Below are 17,229 nucleotides of genomic sequence, written 5' to 3' on the forward strand. Positions count from 1 at the left end.
ATTATGCATGGTCCAATTAGTTTTAAAATAGTTTCAATTTTGAATCTGTTGGCTAATATGCAAGCATTTAAAGCGACACTTAAAAAAAAATGAAAGAAACTATTTGAATTTTGAACAGATGTCGTATTGAGCGTACATTTTTAAAAAGTAATTTTAATTTTGAACAAAACGTCGGTTTTTCCCTCGCATTCAAAGTGAAAAGTAGAGTGCTTAACGCGAGACTAAACAACCATAATGACACGCGTACTACAAGCCTCTAATACCTAATTTAATAACTATAGCCTCGTTTTGCTCGGGTGGATAAACATTTCGTATCATTATGGCATGTTTTAGTCCCTTGTAAAACAATCTACTATTTCACTTCTCATGCTCTAAAAGTAGGTCAATATAGCCTTACGAGGCGGGAGTAAAGTGAGTAATTTAGTCCCTAGGGAGTAAAAGTAATTATTATTTTTATTTACTTCAGGTGACTGAGATAAACTCAAACAGCCAGTACTTAGTTTGGGTATAAATAAGTTTGTGTATGGACCATTTCGCCGATGCGATTTTGTTATATATATGTCTGGTTGGAAAAAAATATTTACCGCGATAACTTTGAAATTGTTGTAGAGCGTAAATCATAAACGATTAAAATAAATTGATTATTCTCACAATGTCGTCAAGTGAGTGAAAGTTATGATGTCGAGCAGAGCAAAAGACATAATTCATAATCTTTTGCCCCCGAAATCTAGAAAGATTTATTTAAAAATCTATGAAAGTTTTATGCTCTGGAGGAATAAAAACGCATTAATTCTTTCACAGAAAGCGTTTTCTCGCAATCAAAATGAAAAATAAGTTTTCACCTCGAGACTAAAAGTTAATATAAACCCTCGGATAAATAGACACCCGCTAAAGCTTGGGTGGATAACCAATTCGGATATATTGGCTTATTTTAGTCCCTCGATAAAAAATATACTATTATTTTACTTAAACTAAATATTTTGGCATTTTAATATTTCTTAACATGCAAAAACAGTGTACACTTACCTTAAATGACTTGTAGATTATGCTTGCAAATAAATCGTAGACATTATGTTTAATGTGGAGTATTGAGAACATTTATCACAAAGTTATTGGACTCGCGTGGTACAAGACGTCACACTTTAGTTTGAGGGCATTCAGAATCAAAGATGATTGGGCTACTAATACTTGCGACATTGGTCATCCCTGGAGCTCTCATGTATATGTACATAATGCTTTTAAGAAGCCGGACACTTCCCACCAGGTAAGATGACTTTTACTTACAATTCAGTACCGGTGGATATGTCATGGACCAAGTGGTTAATAAGGGCATTATAACACTTATAAAATTCAACAATTATAGATAATTACTTTACTTACAGATTTTCATAGATATTTGGTAATAGTATATATACTTAGGTGACCTTGGTAGGTATCGCGAAAGCTTGGGTGATTATTGTTGTATATCTATATATCTCTATACTTTCTATATTTTCATATTGTGGGTAAGACTTGATTATTATGAGATATATTCCTTCTTTCGCGATGTAGCATACATTTAACATACCTGAATTCATTTTCTTGTAGGTTGCTAACTCCCAATAGTTCTGCTTCGCTTATATTATTACTGGATGTGTCTCCGCTGGTAATCTCCTTCCACCTCCTGCATAAATTATGGCCAGATGAGTAACCCTGATCACTCCTCCGGTCACAGAGTGTCACGGTCAGACCCGTGGCGCTCCTCGGTGCACTACTTCTCGGTCAACTGTAAAACATAGCTGGTATCAGAACGGCAAGACTCAATCACGTGTCACAATGTTACGACACAGCTCTAAACATACAGGCTCACTCTAGGGGCGAGGGGGTAATCGGACGTCTCCGGGCCCGCTCGCAAAACAGTACTTGGTCCACTGCGCACGCCAAGATTCTAAATCAACCCAGATCCCGTGTCCCGTAGTGGACAGCGAGATATGCCCCTGGGTTGCCGATGGAGCTGTAGGTAGAGTCCAGATAGACACCAGTCAGGATGGATCCCACACCATGTGTGTGGGCATGCATCCGAGCTGGCGCCCCACAGGGTGTGATTGGTACAAACAACAGTAAAAACATTAATACGTGATACACCGAAAAGACCATAGGCGCCTCGACACCCGGTGATCAGCAGAAATAGGAATACTCAGGTATACTCAGCTTGGGAGGATGGGAGATACTGCAGTTGCTGCTTGATGACTTCCACAAATGAACTTTATACACATTTCACATTTGACGCTATTAGCCGCCATGCCATAGACTGACAGCAGTCACTTTTTATATTCAGTGTTGCCACTCCAAAACTAATAAAGCGGGCACTCACCTAGAGATTCGCGCCTGTCGCGACACTCCCGCGGCGCAAGGCTTTGGAGTGAAGCAGTAGCGCAGTCAGGTCTCGCGTCCATTCCTTGATTCTCTCCATGGCTTTAGTGGCTGCAGCTCGTTTCGACCTCTGGTTCACATCCATATCATTCATCTCAGTTGTATTAGGTAGCAATTCATCTTCATGTTCTGTCGGGCATGTTCTGCGTCTTCATCTTGTATACTAACGTGATCTTCCATCGTCAATGGCATAGGTGCAATGACTTGAGGTTGAGGTATTACAGCTGTTGTTAAATCAGGTGTCAGAGGACGAATTTCCTCCACACTCTCTATATTTAACGTGTCGTGATCAGGTGTCACTAAAGGACGAGTTCCTCCTTTACTGCTGATGTTCGCAATAGGCTCTGGAGCATCCTCTATCTCGAGAGGGTAGAGATGTGCGACAGAACGCGTGTACTCAGTGTCCTCTACTTGTACTATTGCTGCTCTACATAGACTGTCAGCACTCGGATCAGTTCTGTAATCTTCCCTACCTTCCAGTCGTTTCTATTCTTGGAGTCGCCCTTGATCTGTACGATCTGACCAGGACTCGGTGTAAGTTTCGAAGTTATTCGCGGTTCTCGCGGCAGATGTCCGTATCTCTCGCGAAGACTTAGTAGGTAACGGTTAAAACATTTCTTTAAATTCTCTTAGCATGATGAGTGCTCGTTTCCAGCCTTTTATTAATTCTGTCTTCGTTGTGGTCATAATTTGTGGTTCGGACTCATTTTCGCTTCTTCTAATGTGATTACTTTTCCTGCAGTCAGAAAGTCCGAAGGCTTCAGAACATATTCGGGTTCGGAATCCACGCTAGTGAGCGGTCGTGAGTTAACCACGGCCTCAATCTCTTTAACGATCGTTGAGAGCTGATTATCTTTCAGCATGTGTTTTCCTAGCGTCCTCCTCATGCAATTTTGACAATACCTATTAAGCGTTCGTAAAATCCACCTGCCCAAGGGAGAGGGGTATTATGTACCTCCATCTTATCTTCTTGTCAACGCAATATTGACTTGAAATGATTTCTGCTATCAGCTTGAAATGTGAGCATTATCTGATGTTACTAATGATGGTATTCCTCTCGTAGAGATCATTCTTCTTAGCGCGAGTAAACCTTCTTCAGCCGTAAGGTCTCGTACGACTTCGAGGTGAACCGCTCTCACGACTAAGCATGTAAAAAGACAGATCCATCTCTTGCTATTTTCCATCTCCGTTGTTTATCAGAAGAGGTCCCATGTAGTCAACACCTGTATAAGTGAACGGTGACGAGTAATTTACTCTCTCTGGAGGTAATGCTGGTGCTGGAGGTAACTTAAAAGGGCCTCCGCTATGCTTGATACACTCTGGGCATTTTGCTAATAGTCGCTGTACGTAACTCTTCCCCTTTGGAATCCAGTATGACTCTCTTACTCTGCTCAACGTGTGAGTAGCTTTCATATGATAATTTTCTCTGTGAGTTTTCATGACGAGGTCATTTGTAAATGTGCAGTCTCTGGGTATTAGTATTGGATGACGTTTGTCGAAAGACCATTCTGCATGTTTCATACGGCCATTGCATCGCAACAGTCCGTCTATGTCTTTGAATAATTCCAAATTAATTGCTAAACGCGTTTTCTTTCCTTTGCTTTCTAGTGGAAAATATTCTTTCTGCAGGTCTTTAATGCTCTTCATAGTATCTACTGGTATATTCTCTTCGCGAAATGTCTTGTCTGGTATTTTCTCGTTAATCTCCATTAAGTTTACTGTATCCGAAGGACCCTGCCCCGACGACAGGTCTCGAGTCTCAAATACGGAATGGCTTGGCCATTTCCTTTTTCCTTGTCTTAGGAATTCAGGGCCGTTAAGCCACAGCGTCTTTTTCTTTTCCCATAAATCGGGTCGTGTCGCCAGGTCAGCAGGATTAGCTTCCGTGTTTACATAGCGTAGTTCCAACTGCTTATTTTCTTTGATGGCATCTACTCTCCTCCCAATAAAGGGAGGTAATAATTTATTAGAGTGGACCCAACTTAGAACTATTTTACTGTCCGTCCATAAGTATTCTTTGGTTATTGTGATGCCTATCACGTTCTTGACATATTTCAATAGTTTGCTACCTAAGTAACAACCTAGTAATTCAAGTCTGGGCATGCGCAAATCTTCTCTTTCCTCTTTTGGCACAACCTTTGACTTAGCCATAACGAATGATATGTTCCTTTTGTCTTCATTTCCGGCTGTCAAGTAGATCACTGCCGCGTATGCTTGCTTTGATGCGTCGCTAAATCCGTGTAGCTCATATACTGCTTCTCCGGTAAGTCCTATATAACGGGGTATTTCTACATGTTTTATTGCTTCCAAGCGATTAATAATATCTTCCCACTTTCTTTGCAGTTCGTCAGGTAAGACTGTGTCCCATTTTATTTTATTTCCCATAATTTTTGCATTAGCAACTTCGTAGGTAAAATCAATGGGCAACAAAGTCCACATGGGTCATACATAGAAGCAATTGTACTCAGTATCTTCCTTTTGCTCTGAGGTCCTTTAACGTTTTCTTCTTTAAAAGGTTCGCTTTTAATGTTCAATCGCAAGGTATCTTTCTTGATATTCCATATTAAGCCCAGTATTTTTGTTTCTTCTGTTTGTTCGGCTTTGTATTCTGATGGGATGGTTTTGAGAAAAGCTTTATCGTTTGAAATCAAGTCTCTCAGATTCATAGCTATCTCATTAAAGACTTTTCGTGTGGTTATGAACAGTTGTATTGCTGCTTCTGTAGAGTCTGTTCCAGTAACGAAGTTGTCGACGTAGCATTTGTCCACAATCTTAGGAATCAGTTCTGGTGCATTCTGTGAGACGTGATACCGTAGCGTAGCTGTCAATATGAACGGACTTGCAATGATTCCAAACGGCACTCTACAAAAGCGCATATGTATAATGTTATCCATAGATAGAGGTTTACTTTTGTCCTTTATCCAAATGAACCTAGTTACGTCTCTGTCTTCAGTCTGGAGTCCTATTTGTAGAAATGCTTTTTCCACATCAGCTGTTATCGCAACTTTATTTGTTCTGAATTGAATGAGTAATGCTATCAAATCTCCAATCATCGACGGACCTTTATACATGCACTCATTCAAACTCTTACTCTCTTTTAACTTTCCAGACGCGTCGTACACAATCCGTCCTTTCTTACCTTCTTGTTTCACCATGTGGTGAGGAAGGTAATGAATAGGAGGTACTTTCTGGATATAAACGTCTTCATCTGGATTTATGATTTCGATGACGCCATTGTTCAGTTGTTCTTCCAGTATATTTTGATATTCTTTCATTGAACTCTCATTCAATCGTTGGAGTAGGCCTTTCAGTCTTCCATACGCTAACCCAAAGTTAGTAGGCATCCTTGGAGGGTATTCAACCCATGGCCATTTTACCATGTACCTGCCATCTATATGACGTATGGTTTCGTTGAGATGCTTAATAGCTTCGTCTTCTCTCGTGGTCTTCGGGTTATCCGTAATGCCGATACTTTCTAAAGCCCATAAGAATGAAATGTCCATGTTCTTCAGAGGTAGGTCTGGTTCAGTAAAGTAGACGCAATTCGGATCGTGATTTTGACAGTAGGTTATAACCGAAAAAGTATTTTCACTTTCCTTGGTATTTACTCTTCCACTAACCAACCATCCAAACTCGGAGTTTATTATAAATAGGTTGTCTTGAAGGCGTACCTTTTCTGTACCAATCAAGTTAAAATAGTAGTCGTTCCCAACTAAAATATCTACTCTATCTCCGAGGGATCCGTCGTCTGCTAGAGTGATATCCTTCCATTTGTCGAGATTAATAACCGGCGTTTCTACTCCTTTAGTAATTGTAGGGACCTCGTTGGCATGCAGCGTAATAGTTCTATTTTTTCTTGTAGTTATTTCCAATTCGACTCGTGGGCTATCATACTCTCGAGGCGTTTCGCTTGCAAAACCGAAAATTGATAGCCTATTTTCTTCCTTCACCGATAGGTTGAGTTTCTTGGAAATCTCTACTGTGACATATGATCTTTGAGACCCTGAGTCTAGTAATAACCTGCATGTCACGGGTTTGTGTTGATCTCTCTCGTTCTTCACTGTTACTATCGCAGTCTGTAATACTGTAAACTCACCGCTATTCACTGCGGTTAACGACATTTCCTTTCTGGCTGTAAACTTTTCAGGACATAGAGCTCGATGATGTCTTCCCGTCTTGTAGCAGTAGACGCATTCCTTTCTACTTTTGCAAAAACGCATTAAATGGTCTCCTGATAGGCAATTGAAGCAGCGTTTATTTAGCTTCGCTCTTCTCTCTTCAATTGTCTTATATTCTTGACACCGGTCAGCATAGTGATCCTTTTCACAGAATATGCAAGATAGTTTCCTTCTTTTATGCTCTATGTATTCCTTTGTTCCTTCTCTTTGTTCTTTGTCCTTATTTCTCATTGGTTCATACTTTCGTTTCCGTGATGTGTCACATTGGCTTCTGGAATAATAGCTTCGTTCCATTTTTTGTGTACGCTCGCCTTTCTTGTTTTCGTTCTTATTCTCTTCTCTTCTCATATTATTATTCTTTATGTGATTTCCCTTTTTGAAACTATGGTACCTTCTTGCAGGTTTATTTCTTAAAGGTTCTTTATTCTTATGCGTTATATGTAGTGTTTCTACTGTATGGTTTCCCTTTTCGGTAGGACTATTATCCGGTCTTATTTTGTTAGCTTCTTCTCTTGCAGATATTATCACTTCCAATTGCTTTCTCATTTCTCCAACAGTGTCTTCTTTCAGCTTCATCTTCATTTCGTAGATGAGATCTCCTGGGAATTTCTCCGTAATAAGGTACCGTAAATGGTTATGATCTGTGTTTTCACCAAGTGATTGTAGGACCCTGAGATGACGTTCTAACTCATTTAATGTGGTCCGACAATCCTCTATTTTTGTATCTGCAGCCTTTACTTTGCTAAGGGCACTATAGTGCGCATCAACAATCTGTGATTGTTTACCATATCTGCTTGTAAGTATCTGAATGGCTATTTCATAGTTTTTATTAGTAGTCTCTAACCCGTCTATAATCCTGCGAGGTTCACCCTTTAATGTTGACTTAAGATAAAGTAGCTTGTCAACGTCAGGTATCGGCCTATCATGAATATTGGACTTGTATATGTCCAAAATTCACACCAAGTTAACACATCTCCTTGAAATTCAGGTAACGTAAGAGTTGGTAGTTTCGCTGAAAACGCACGGCTTTGCTCCTTGTCGCTCTGGATCTCTCTTTTATTCTTATCCACGTTGACTGACAGTCTACATTTTAGTTCAGCTAAAATTTCTTCACCATTAAATTGAGCGTTGCTCATATCAGAGATCTCGTCTGGTGATGGATTGTTTGAAGTCCGAAAATATTCATTAAGTTCCGTTGTAAATCGTTTAATCATATTCTCCAACTTAGACGCACATATTTTTGCCTTTTGCACCTCTTCTTCCTTATCGCTACCTTCTTTACAATAAGCTTCAGCTTCTGCGCTATGCTCTTTTATTCTTCTTATTATTTGGTGAAGTCTAGATTTTATAATATAATCTAGAGAGGTCTCTTCATTCTCAGAATCCATCTTGTCTTGTAGTAATATAACTTTCTTCAGGTGTATCAGTGTGCACTTTTCTTAGTCGGTAAGGAGAGTGCTACCGATCCTTTTAGTACGAGTACCTAGTGTTTTAAAGAACAATTTAAAAAATTACTTACACCAAGTTATACATGCCTATAGGTAGTATTTACGTTTCCATAATATGCTACGTATGTACCAAAAATCACGCAGGCGACACCGAGACCGCCTTCAATAAGTTTTCTTTTTAGTACCTATGTACTCTATAGAATTCGATATTTAGCACAGCACACGTGAGAACTTCTAGAATTCTTAAAAGCCGCGTGTGTAAATCTTTTACACTTACAAAACGTTTTTGCTACAAGATTTGGCTATCAAGACAAACGGCACTGAATACGGACTTTATTGCTTATTTTCGTTTGTCCAGATCAAGTTTGAACCGATTTCAATACATAAAAAAGTTACTTGGAAAATCTAAAACTTTACTCGTACGGAGCTTTTCATTCATGCAACAGAAAGTAAGATAAAACTTTTACAACCTATAATTACGACACTCACCTCAAAGTAACACAACACTTATTGGTTTTTCAACACCTTTTACCACTTTCCAGCTTATTTTTATAAACTTAGCTCACAATTGCAAACGAAATTCAAGCGCCGACATACAGTAATGGCGGAAAGGTAAGTACCTAGGCAGGGTAGGTAGGTAGGTAGATATACCTACCGCGCCGCGATTCGAAGAAACGATACGATTACCAACTTTTATCACAATATGCACACTCGTAATACTTTATATACTCTACTTAAACGTCTGAAATTAATCTTAAAATTAACTTCTTCTTATAAGTAAATAACTAAGAGTATTCTTATTTTATTCACCAAGTAATTATAATTAAAATCTTTTCCTCTATCTCGCGCGAGTGGTCACCATGTTCGTATACGGTCCGGTCTCACTTCCGGTTGTATATTTTTACAACTCATTCCGTAAAGTAAATTGCTACAACTAATCTTAATTAATCCCTGAAATACATTTACAGAATAATTGCTTAAATACTATCGTAATCCTTATGTTGATTTACTAAACAAAATAAGAAATGACCAAAACTTTCGGCGGCGTCCATTTTTTCAGCAATGCTGCCAACAAAAGAAGCAACGAATAGCGCTAGCGACACTGGTCCTATACCACGAAGTGCAAAAACTCGAACTTCGGATGTTGCCGTCCCGTTGACGCTTATGACATTTAATACGTGAGTGAAAGGGAGAGTGCGATACGAACTACGATTCGCGAGTTTCGTAGTAGCCCATCTGACTTCCATACTAGACTTTCTTCACTATCAAACAACAGATGTCGCTACAAGTCATAACTTGTAGTTTCAGAGTACTTAATAAAATTGAAGTTATATTTTCAATGCATCATTCTTCGATAATATTCATCCACCGATGTCTTCCATTCCTGTAGGACACTCCGGCGGGGGCCAAAAATACCAGCAACACAAATTTAGTTGTACCCACATTGGTTTTCTCAATTTTAGTACGGGAGTTTATCATTTGGTTTTCACCCGCACTTCCACCATATCGCGAAAGATTGGGTGATTATTTTGTATATATCTATATATCTCTATACTTTCTATATTTTCATATTGTGGGTAAGACTTGCTTATTATGAGATATATTCCTTCTTTCGCGATGTAGCATATATTTAACATACCTGAATTCATTTTCTTGTAGGTTGCTAACTCCCAATAGTTCTGCTTCGCTTATATTATTACTGGATGTGTCTCCGCTGGTAATCTCCTTCCACCTCCTGCATAAATTATGGCCAGATGAGTAACCCTGATCACTCCTCCGGTCACAGAGTGTCACGGTCAGACCCGTGGCGCTCCTCGGTGCACTACTTCTCGGTCAACTGTAAAACATAGCTGGTATCAGAACGGCAAGACTCAATCACGTGTCACAATGTTACGACACAGCTCTACACATACAGGCTCACTCTAGGGGCGAGGGGGTAACCGGACGTCTCCGGGCCCGCTCGCAAAACAGTACTTGGTCCACTGCGCACGCCAAGATTCTAAATCAACCCAGATCCCGTGTCCCGTAGTGGACAGCGAGATATGCCCCTGGGTTGCCGATGGAGCTGTAGGTAGAGTCCAAGATAGATACCAGTCAGGATGGATCCCACACCATGTGTGTGGGCATGCATCCGAGCTGGCGCCCCACAGGGTGTGATTGGTACAAACAACAGTAAAAACATTAATACGTGATACACCGAAAAGACCATAGGCGCCTCGACACTCGGTGATCAGCAGAAATAGGAATACTCAGGTATACTCAGCTTTGGGAGGATGGAGATACTGCAGTTGCTGCTTGATGACTTCCACAAATGAACTTTATCACAACTTTATACACATTTCACATTTGACGCTATTAGCCGCCATGCCATAGACTGACAGCAGTCACTTTTTATATTCAGTGTTGCCACTCCAAAACTAATAAAGCGGGCCACTCACCTAGAGATTCGCGCCTGTCGCGACAGTAGGTGCCCTGGCATTATGAAAAATAACCGATTTTTCACTTGGCCCATAACAGATACAAGTGGCAAGTTGTCGTTCATTGTGGCGTTCTAAGGGGGAGGCCTTTGTTCAGCAGTGGACGTCTTCCGGCTGATGATGATGATGATGATGATGAACCAATTTGTGGATTTTTTGTTTAGGTATAAACAAAATACAATTTGTGGGTAGTTTTGTTTTGTATCATAAAACGTATGTGGGTACTTGGGAGTTACAGTGACAAGTTAGAACGGTGGTTGTGGTTCGTTAGTCTAACAACTGGTAGCATGGTGTACGGTTGTGTCACTCTGAAGATGAGCTCTGGTTGAGTTCGAAACGCGTCAGTGTAGTGTGGTGGTGGTGATAGATGGGTTTGTGTGATTTGTGTGTGTTCTTACAGTGTGGAGGTGGAGGAACTGCATGAACACGCATATTTTGCATAAGCTTAGCTATCGTAAGGTCGCGGTGAGCAAGGAAATTATTTTAGTTCATAAACAAATACAGATAAATATTACCTACCTCTAGAACACGGCGCACAGGTGATTATTTTGTGTATAGTGGCGAGTGCCAGAATTGAATTCAACCACTATATAAATAACTTATTTTACAGATTTCGATAGATAAAGACTGTCCACGCTAAAATCAGGGCATGTATGATCTGGTGTATCTTTGTAATGAATGCTAATTTTCAAGCCGTAGTTTTTGGTAATAAACAGTGGTTATGAAACTACATCTATTCTACAATTATAATTAAGTTTTCATAGAAATTATTTTCCAACGTAAGATGAGCTGTCAACAATATGGTTAGGCCATGGTAAATAGGGTCCCGTCGTGGTATCAGAATTTGATTGATTTAAGGGTATACTCAGTGGTATACATATAAAAAACTGTAACTGGCCGATATCTGTAGGTACTTCACATTGAAAATATTTGAGAAAAAATATTTTTACTAAGTATAATAAGTATTTTTATGGATGTTGGTCTTCTTTTTAACCCCCGATGCAAAAAGAGGGGTGTTTTAAGTTTGACCGCTATGTGTTACTGTGTGTCTGTATGTCTGTGTGTCTGTCTGTGGCACCGTAGCTCTTAAGCGGGTGGACACAGACAGACACACATAGCGGTCAAACTTATAACACCCCTCTTCTTGCGTCGGGGGTTAATGACATTGTAATAAGAACCACGGCGCGCGTCATCGTGAATGACCTAAGTATAACCTTCTACTAATACCTTTGCACATATTAACCTTCTATCGATGTAGGTACCTATATCTATGTTTGTGTTCACAAATTTCTCTAAGTGTACTTAGGTAGTCCCAAGCGAATGTAACTAAATAAAAGTTTGAAAGTTCATATTAAAGCCTTGGTTTTTCTTTATATTAATAATATTCAAGATTATAACAGGAAACTTAACACAAAACAGAGAAACGCATTACAAACTGGTCTCATTATCTAACAGTCCTCATTTCAGCACAGTACTATACTAAACAATGTCATAATAATCATACTAATTGTGATTTATTGTAACCGATAATATTTAAACCGTTTTTCCTTATAATTATAAGCTTTTGAAGTAGGTACCTACCTAATCTATTCATTTGCTACGAGTAGATTCACAATTGACCGAATAACCTAACCAAAAAACCTGCTTTCAAATAAAAAAACCGTATTCAAGTCGGTCCACCCGTTTCAGAGCTACGTTTCCACAGGCAGACACAAAAACAGACGCACAGACAGACAGTTAAAGACCAGATTGTTGCATTGTCTCATTTTGACTTTACGATTCCCAGGTCCTCCGAGCCTGCCTATATACGGGGCTTACTTCGTGATTCAAGCTTTTGCTCCAAACAATCTTGCCAAAGCCTTCCTAAGGCTAGGGAGACGATACAAAACAGACATAGTGGGCTGTTTCCTAGCAGCCATCCCATCTGTGATCGTCAATGATCCCGTTCTCATTAAGGAAGTGCTGAATCGAGAGGAGTTCGATGGCCGCATGGACATCATTCTTGGGAGGCTGCGGTCTTACTGGAAGAGGCTTGGTGAGTCTAAAATATTATACAACATGATTACAGGTTAAAGTTTCAAATTGACTGCCCTTTTCAAGTGCCTTGCTCTTTCTCGACATTTAGAGATACCTAAATGGCCTTCATGAATTCTTTGCAGTATATCTTTGTGGATGTTTCTGGTGTAACTATTCTTGAATACAAAAGCAGGTCTCTTTCAATCGAGAAACTATTTTTATACTAATAGTAATTCTTAAAAACCCCTAGTTGAGTTTTATTAGAGTTTAGAAGCCGTGGTGGCCTAGTGGTTTGACCTATCGCCTCTCAAACAGAGGGTCGTGGGTTCAAACCCCGGCTCGCACCTCTGAGTTTTTCGAAATTCATGTGCGGAATTACATTTGAAATTTACCACGAGCTTTGCGGTGAAGGAAAACATCGTGAGGAAACCTGCACAAACCTGCGAAGAAATTCAATGGTGCGTGTGAAGTTCCCAATCCGCACTGGGCCCGCGTGGGAACTATGGCCCAAGCCCTCTTGTTCTGAGAGGAGGCCTGTGCCCAGCAGTGGGACGTATATAGGCTGGGATGATGATGATGATGATGAGTTTTATTTGGCCATCCATTTGCAGTAAGTTATTTGAAACCTATGCATAATAATATGTTGTTGTTCCATAAATATTTTGTCCAACATTTCGTTAGGTATTGTATCTAACACTATCATGTTGATGTTGCCTTCTCCTCCTGTTCCATATCTGAAACTCCACAATCAGGCAGCGGCTGTCGCGACAGCGCGTCGGCCACTACCTGCTCCTTTCCTGGTATATATTTGACTTCATAATTGAATCTACTCAATTTAAGTCTAAATCTTAAAAGCCGAGAGCTTAAATCATCAAGCGGCTTAGTGTGTAATATCTGCAGAAGGGGTTTATGGTCAGTCTCTAATATTACATGTATGATCAAAACATAATTCTCTAAATTTTTCTACAGCCCAGACCAAGGCTATACCTCCCTTTTCTATCTGTGCATAATGCTTTTCAGCATCTGTGAGTGTTCTACTGGCGTAAGTAACAATTGATCGATTACCTGCCCTATCTTCTTGCATCAGAGCTGCCCCTAATCCAAATGAACTGCTATCTGCTGAGATTATTATTACTTTATCCACATCATAATGCGCTGTAGTAGGAGCATTTTGCAGTTTTTCTTTAATTTCATTGAATGCTTTAGTCTGAATAGGGCCCCACACAAACATTTGATCTTCTTTTAACAAAATGTGCAATGGATCTAAAATTTCTGATTTATTTGGAATATATCGACTTACAAAATTGACCATGCCTAAAAATTGAAGCAACTCATTTTTATTAATGAACTAAAATAATTTCCTTGCTCACCCATATTTTGCATAAGCTTAGCTATCGTAAGGTCGCGGGTAAACAAGGAAATTATTTTAGTTCATTGATATGGACCTCCGCAAAGTAAGGCCTGATTCAATAAATCATTTTTATTACTTGGTTATTTAAAGTTACTGATAGCTTTTGTTCGCTCGGGATCAATTTTTATACCACTAGCGTTGATCAAGTGACCCAGATAACAAATCTCCTCAACCTCAAATAAACACTTATTTTTATTTATAGTTATACCTGCATTGTGAAGTATTTTAAGTACTTCACGAAGGGCCCTATCATTATCTTCCTTAGTCGCTTCATAAATAAGAATGTGGACCATGTGGATGGCTAGTTTCATGTCTTTAGATAAATTTGAAAACTTCATACTGAAGTATTCTGGCGTGCATCTATCATAAAGTCTTCTTTCTTTTCACATAAACTAACCTCATGAGTGGTCCCTCTATTTACCTCCTCATCATCTACCCTTCTAACACCCCTTGATCTACACACTTTAGCAAATTCCCATCATCTTGCTCTCTTCTTTTTGAATTTCTGCTTGCCTACATATTAAAGTTGCATCTTTTAATGTGAGATCTCTATTTAACAGAAGTCGCTCGCTTACTGACTTGTCGCTGATTCCAATAACAATTTTGTCTCTTATTAGATCTTCTCTCAGAACACCATATTCACATTTTAGTGCTTGTTTGTGTATGTCTGTCAAGAATTGTGCCAGCTTTTCACCCTCCTTTTGAACTCTTGAATTAAATTTGTACCTCTCATATATGATGTTTTTCTTAGGTGAAAAAAGTCGTCAAACTTGAAAAGCAAATCTGTGTAGCCGAGTTTAGTTCCGAAGTGAATTATAATGTCTTCTGCCTTTTCCCCCATAGAATACAAAAGGCAATTCACCTTGTCGTTATCGTCTAATTTATCGTCGCCCGACAAGCTCATGTATCTCACAAATCTGGCTTTATACTTTTCCCAATCTTCAGGCTCAAAGCTAAATGTGCCAGGAGGTGAAATACGCAGGCATTTCGATTCCGATCTCTCCTTTGGCGCCATTATTTTCGTCGGGTTTTTCCATTTTTCCTGAATTTCATGACTCCGATGTTCCTTCGCAATATCTGAATTATTTACTTTATCTGAACAATCTGAATAACGATTTATTTAACCGCTGCCACCATGTTGTCATAGGGTTTTCTTAATAAAAACTAGCTTTTGCAAATGAGACAAATCACAATCTTTATTTCTCTTACTACACCGACTCCCCCCACAGATAAGCAAACATAACAGATTTAGCACAAGGAAAATTATAGCGGCTAAGATTGCTTGAGAATTATTAGTAGTTTAGGAGTTAAAAACAGCCTAAGGTATAAAACATACCTAAACATGGAAGATTCCGCACACAATACGAAATCCTTAGAAAAATATAACTTGTTTTTTTCTTAATGGCTACCGAAACCTATCCTGGGCGTGTCCGAGACGCTCTTGGCCAGTTTTTATTTGAATTATTTGAACCTGAAAAGTCGTGACACTAACTGTTGCAACATTTCACGTTTTAATATAGGTAGGTACATACCTAACCTAAACCAATTAAAAAGGCAAACAAAGTCCCGAGGAAACGTCAAAATTCCAGAGAAATCCGGATATACCTATATGATAATCCTAGACTGCTTACTTACTTACACAGGCCCTAAACGAAGTGAAAAATTCGAACTTCGTATCTTGCCGTCCCGCTGAGGCTAATATTATTTAAATAGGAGAGTGAGAGGGACGGTACGATACGTCTTCGATTTCGAATCTCGTAGTAGCCCCCAACACCGTCGTTTCAGGCATATTCTTCACGGACGGCTACTTCTGGCACACCCAGCGGCGATTCACGCTTCGCTACATGCGCGACTACGGCTTCGGCCGTCGCTGCGAGCCGTTGGAAGAGGCGGTGACTCAGGAGATCAGGCAGATGCTGGATATGAGGCTCAATGGGCCCCAGAACGATGATGAAAGGGTAAGGATTAGGATAGTTATATCTTGGATAGACCCTCGTTTCGTCACCACCTGAGTAAATGGTGTAGGTATGACGACGTGTGATTAACAATTATTTATTCAGGTTATGTAAACAATCATTATCAGTAATAGGTAATTATCAGGTTACGGTTTGTGGGTTCACACTCCGGCTCGCATCTCTGAGTTATTCAAAATTCACCTGTGAAATTACATTCGAAATTTACTACGAGCTTTACGGTGAAGGAAAATATCTTGAGGAAACCTGCGAAAAGCACCCATAGTACAAGCTTTGCTTAGTTTGAGACTAGGTTTGCTTATTTTGACACCAATTGGTGTCAAGTGTCCCATGTTATTTATTATTATTATAAACAATTCAATGGAATGTGTGAAGTTCCCAATCCACACTGGGCCCGCTCGGGAACTATGGCTCAAGCCCTCACATTCTGAGATGACGCTTGTTCCCAACAGTGGGACGTGGGCTGGGGTCATGATGATGTAACAAAGATTCAAAGATTCATAGAGAGAATGAATTGTGAGACTTATACGTCTTCATAAGAATAATGAGTAGGTAGGCAGTACTCCCGAGGATATATTGTTTCTTTAGGAAAAGAGGTCTATTTGTTCGCTTTTCGACCGGAAAGCTTAATTTTCCCAAGCTATGCGACACAATAATTTGTAAGTTGTGATGTTGCTTGGTTAGTGAGGTTGCTTGCACCGACTTATCAAAGTTAGTTAAGTAAAACATATTATTAACGCATTTCCGTGCCAGCCACGTGTTTACTGTATTTATTTACTAGCCATTACCCGTGACTTTGCTCGCATAAACTAACTAAATTCCCACGAAAATTCCCAAAATTACATCATGGTCTTAGAGCATTGTATGAGGAGCATCAGTGCGGAATTGCATTTCTCTGGACTTAGTGGTTAATAAGCTTCCGGGGTGCTGCGTGGATTCCGTGGGAATATCGGGAAAGAGAATAGCCTATGTATAGCTTCAGACATCGGGCTGTCTTTACCAAATTTAATCTAAATCTGTCTAGCCATAATAGCGTGAAGGAGGGACATACACATGCAACTAGACACGACATGTTGTCTGCAGCTAAGTTTCGCTACCGTACTTTGCGCAGGCGTCAGTCATTTCATCCTCACCACCTTGATGATTGGCAATCTAGCACCGTCCGCTTTAAGCGAAACTTTTTTCCACGCACGACTAAAGTATGGAACCTGCTTCCTGGGACAGTGTTACCGGAGCAGTACAACTTAGGGATCTTTAATAAAACCGGCCAAGAGCGTGTTGGACATGCCCGAAATAGGGTTCCGTAGCCGTTAC

The 17,229-nt window shown here is 39.8% G+C and overlaps 2 protein-coding genes and 1 pseudogene across 2 annotated transcripts; 1 reads left to right on the top strand and 2 right to left on the bottom strand.

The window, feature by feature from the left end:
* Positions 1 to 2,828: 2,828 nt before the first annotated feature.
* Positions 2,829 to 5,915, bottom strand: LOC141427156 (uncharacterized). Its single transcript, XM_074086390.1, has 3 exons — positions 4,877 to 5,915; positions 3,799 to 4,682; positions 2,829 to 2,930 (listed from the first exon to the last, which is right to left on the bottom strand). Exons 1-3 carry the CDS (start codon positions 5,913 to 5,915, stop codon positions 2,829 to 2,831), a joined length of 2,025 nt encoding a protein of 674 aa, XP_073942491.1.
* Positions 5,916 to 9,792: 3,877 nt separating this feature from the next.
* Positions 9,793 to 16,454, top strand: LOC141427157 (probable cytochrome P450 304a1). Its single transcript, XM_074086391.1, has 4 exons — positions 9,793 to 9,877; positions 12,302 to 12,550; positions 15,728 to 15,900; positions 16,368 to 16,454. Exons 1-4 carry the CDS (start codon positions 9,793 to 9,795, stop codon positions 16,452 to 16,454), a joined length of 594 nt encoding a protein of 197 aa, XP_073942492.1.
* Positions 14,407 to 14,957, bottom strand: LOC141427122 (uncharacterized; annotated as a pseudogene).
* Positions 16,455 to 17,229: the final 775 nt, after the last annotated feature.

Source organism: Choristoneura fumiferana, chromosome 4, assembly GCF_025370935.1.
Source record: "Choristoneura fumiferana chromosome 4, NRCan_CFum_1, whole genome shotgun sequence".
NCBI classification, from domain to species: Eukaryota; Metazoa; Arthropoda; class Insecta; order Lepidoptera; family Tortricidae; genus Choristoneura; species Choristoneura fumiferana.